General features: G+C 34.6%; 1 protein-coding gene across 1 annotated transcript; it reads right to left on the bottom strand.

The window, feature by feature from the left end:
* PHYBLDRAFT_152674 (hypothetical protein) lies at positions 1–530 on the bottom strand (the record flags this gene model as incomplete). The annotated part of the gene is made up of 3 exons (XM_018432973.1): positions 1–84; positions 270–359; positions 492–530. The coding sequence occupies 3 exons, from the start codon at positions 528–530 to the stop codon at positions 1–3; spliced, it is 213 nt and encodes a 70-aa protein (XP_018284149.1).
* Between the last annotated feature and the right edge of the window lie 2,535 nt (positions 531–3,065).

Below are 3,065 nucleotides of genomic sequence, written 5' to 3'. Positions count from 1 at the left end.
TCATTCCTGTTGAGGATCGTCATTCATATTGTATTGCAACTCAAAGTGGACCAAAAGCGACGCAATACGAAAAGGAAGCGCACTCTTTTGAAAAATAAAATAAAAAATGAAATACTCTTTATTTTATCTTTTTGACGACTGTTCACTGTATATGCGGCTCTAACAAAAAATAAGCCCTTGGTCAAACCTTCGTGTCCCTATAAGCTTCGCACTGCTCTCAAAGGCGACAGTCATCGCCACTCTATTGTTTTCTTTTTTCAACCCTGTACCAACAACAACTTCGCACTGCGTTCAAAGGCGACAGTCATCGCCACTCTATTCTTTTCTTTTTTCAACCCTGTACCAACAACAACTTCGCACTGCGTTCAAAGTCGACAGTCATCGCCACTCTATTGTTTTCTTTTTTCAACCCTGTACTAACAACAACTTCGCACTGCTCTCAAAGGCGACAGTCATCGCCACTCTATTGTTTTCTTTTTTCAACCCTGTACCAACAACAACTTCGCACTGCGTTCAAAGGCGACAGTCATCGCCACTCTATTGTTTTCTTTTTTCAACCCTGTACTAACAACAACTTCGCACTGCTCTCAAAGTCGACAGTCATCGCCACTCTATTCTTTTCTTTTTTCAACCCTGTACCAACAACAACTTCGCACTGCGTTCAAAGTCGACAGTCATCGCCACTCTATTCTTTTCTTTTTTCAACCCTGTACCAACAACAACTTCGCACTGCGTTCAAAGTCGACAGTCATCGCCACTCTATTCTTTTCTTTTTTCAACCCTGTACCAACAACAACCTCGCACTGCTTTCAAAGTCGACAATACCAATCATACTATCTTTCTTATTTTATCACTACTGAAAAATAAAAATAAAAATAATAACCATATAATCAAACTTCAGCACTCGGAACCCATATACTCTATTCTTTTATATCTGAAGTGACATATACTACTATTCTCAGAACTGTCTTTTTACTTTCGCATGCACATGATATCTATATACTTATACCTTCAACACCTTCTTCAATGAAAATGACCCCATCCTATCACACATAATTTTTAAAAATTCTTACTTTTAGTATATCTTTAAATATTCAGTTCTAGACCAAACAGCCATTGTCTAACACAAAGTCCTGCCATAGTAATCTCTCTTTATAGATGCACAACATAATCCTCAAACCTATATTTTTAAAAAAAAGAAACATATATTTCTTATACTCTGTACTCTCATTCTTCTTGTCCCTTTCACTTCAAACAAATTAACTTGGTCTCTCCCTACTCGCATATCTTATTTATTTTAATATCTTTAAATAACTAAAATAAAATATGATTTATTATTTATTATATGTTTATATAGGTTATGAATTTATTATAAGAGAGATGTGTGTGTGGGTAGTCGATGTGTGAGTAGTCGATGTGTGAGTAGTCGATGTGTGAGTAGTCGATGTGTGAGTAGTCGATGTGTGGGTAGTCGGTGTGTGGGTAGTTGAGATAGATATATTTAAAGTGTGTGTATGCAGCCGAGGCATATTTGTGTCTGTAGTTGAGGTGTGAGAGAAAAGGGGGCGTTGTGGGTGGGGGGTGCCATAACCAGTGGTCATATGGGAGAGGAAAAGTTTATTTTCTAACAAATCGCAAAAACTATAATCATTTATAGTTTTGAGGTAATGCATTTGGTAATCCAAAGGTTTCTCTAAAGTAATAAGGTAAAGATAAAGTTTTCGCATCCGTAGTGCGGATGCGATTCTAATAACGCATCCGTAGTGCGGATGCGATTCCAATAACGCATCCGTAGTGCGGATGCGATGGTCATGCATGAAATAACAGGTTTATCGTAAAAAAAAAGCCTGGGTAACCGCCCAAGTAAGTTTGTTTGTTTTGTCTAAAAAAAGTATAGAATCATATGAAAATCAAAATAAACCAACCAAAAATAGAAAGCAAAGCACTTTGATACTTTATACACGATACTCTACAGTTAACTAATAGCTTGTGTTTTTTGGTTTATATCTTTGTTCGTGCAAATAATCAAGCCTTTTGATATTTCATATTAATATATTAGTATATATAATGAATTCCAATATCTTATTTTTATCTAATTCCAAAAGGCTTTATTTTAATAATGAAAAAGGCTGGTACTATTATATTCAATAATTATATATTTCTTTGCGATTTTTTAAATAGTAACTCGACTGAAATATGTCTATAGCTTGTATCATTTATTTCCTATTCAATTTTTCAAATATACTCTTATTTAAAACTATTTAAACAGCAACTTAAACAAATAGATATCTTTGGCTTGTACCATATACTTCTCAAGCAGTTTATTAAATAGTTCTGTGCAAGAATATATATATTTCGGCTGCAAAAGATTTTGATTAAAATTAAATCCGATCCGAGCTATAAGCAACAATATGGGGTTTAATACATCTTTATAACAGTTTGATCCACTGGATATTTATGGATCAATTAACACTCTACTTCCTTTAATTCGCTTTATCTCTTATTTTCTTTTTATTTATAAGTCTAATCCAAGTTGATATATATCTATATATTATCAAATTATTTTAAAATGAATTGTGTTCATATACTAAAAGTTACTCTAGGACTATATATATATAATCTGTTAGTATATTTCAGATGAGCTCTTACACCTACCTTTTTTCCCTCTTTAATACACACGCACACACTTGGGGATCTGTCTACCAGTCAATTGGCTGCACTGGTACAATATATACGATATTGTCTATTTCTTTTTATATCTTTTTACAAACTAAGGGTTCTAATCGACAATTCGGACAGCACGCACTTTTTTGTAAACTGGTATTACTGATCGGTGGTGCAGACACCCTTTGTGTACCCACAAGTGAAAGAATCATAGCAGGGTCCATTGACAGGGATACTGTTACCCATACGAAGGTTTAAAGACCGTATGGTACTCACTTACAATCGTTGAGAGAGGACTATGTATTCAAAACCCCTTCACTGTGCTGTAACCAAAACAAAAAAAAAATTTTAACGATGGCTTGAATCTTCTTTCGACATTCCGCCATCCCAGTCGAGGATCT

This window comes from Phycomyces blakesleeanus (assembly GCF_001638985.1).
Source record: "Phycomyces blakesleeanus NRRL 1555(-) unplaced genomic scaffold PHYBLscaffold_38, whole genome shotgun sequence".
Classification (NCBI taxonomy): domain Eukaryota; kingdom Fungi; phylum Mucoromycota; class Mucoromycetes; order Mucorales; family Phycomycetaceae; genus Phycomyces; species Phycomyces blakesleeanus.
This window is presented reverse-complemented; position numbering and strand designations above follow the sequence as displayed.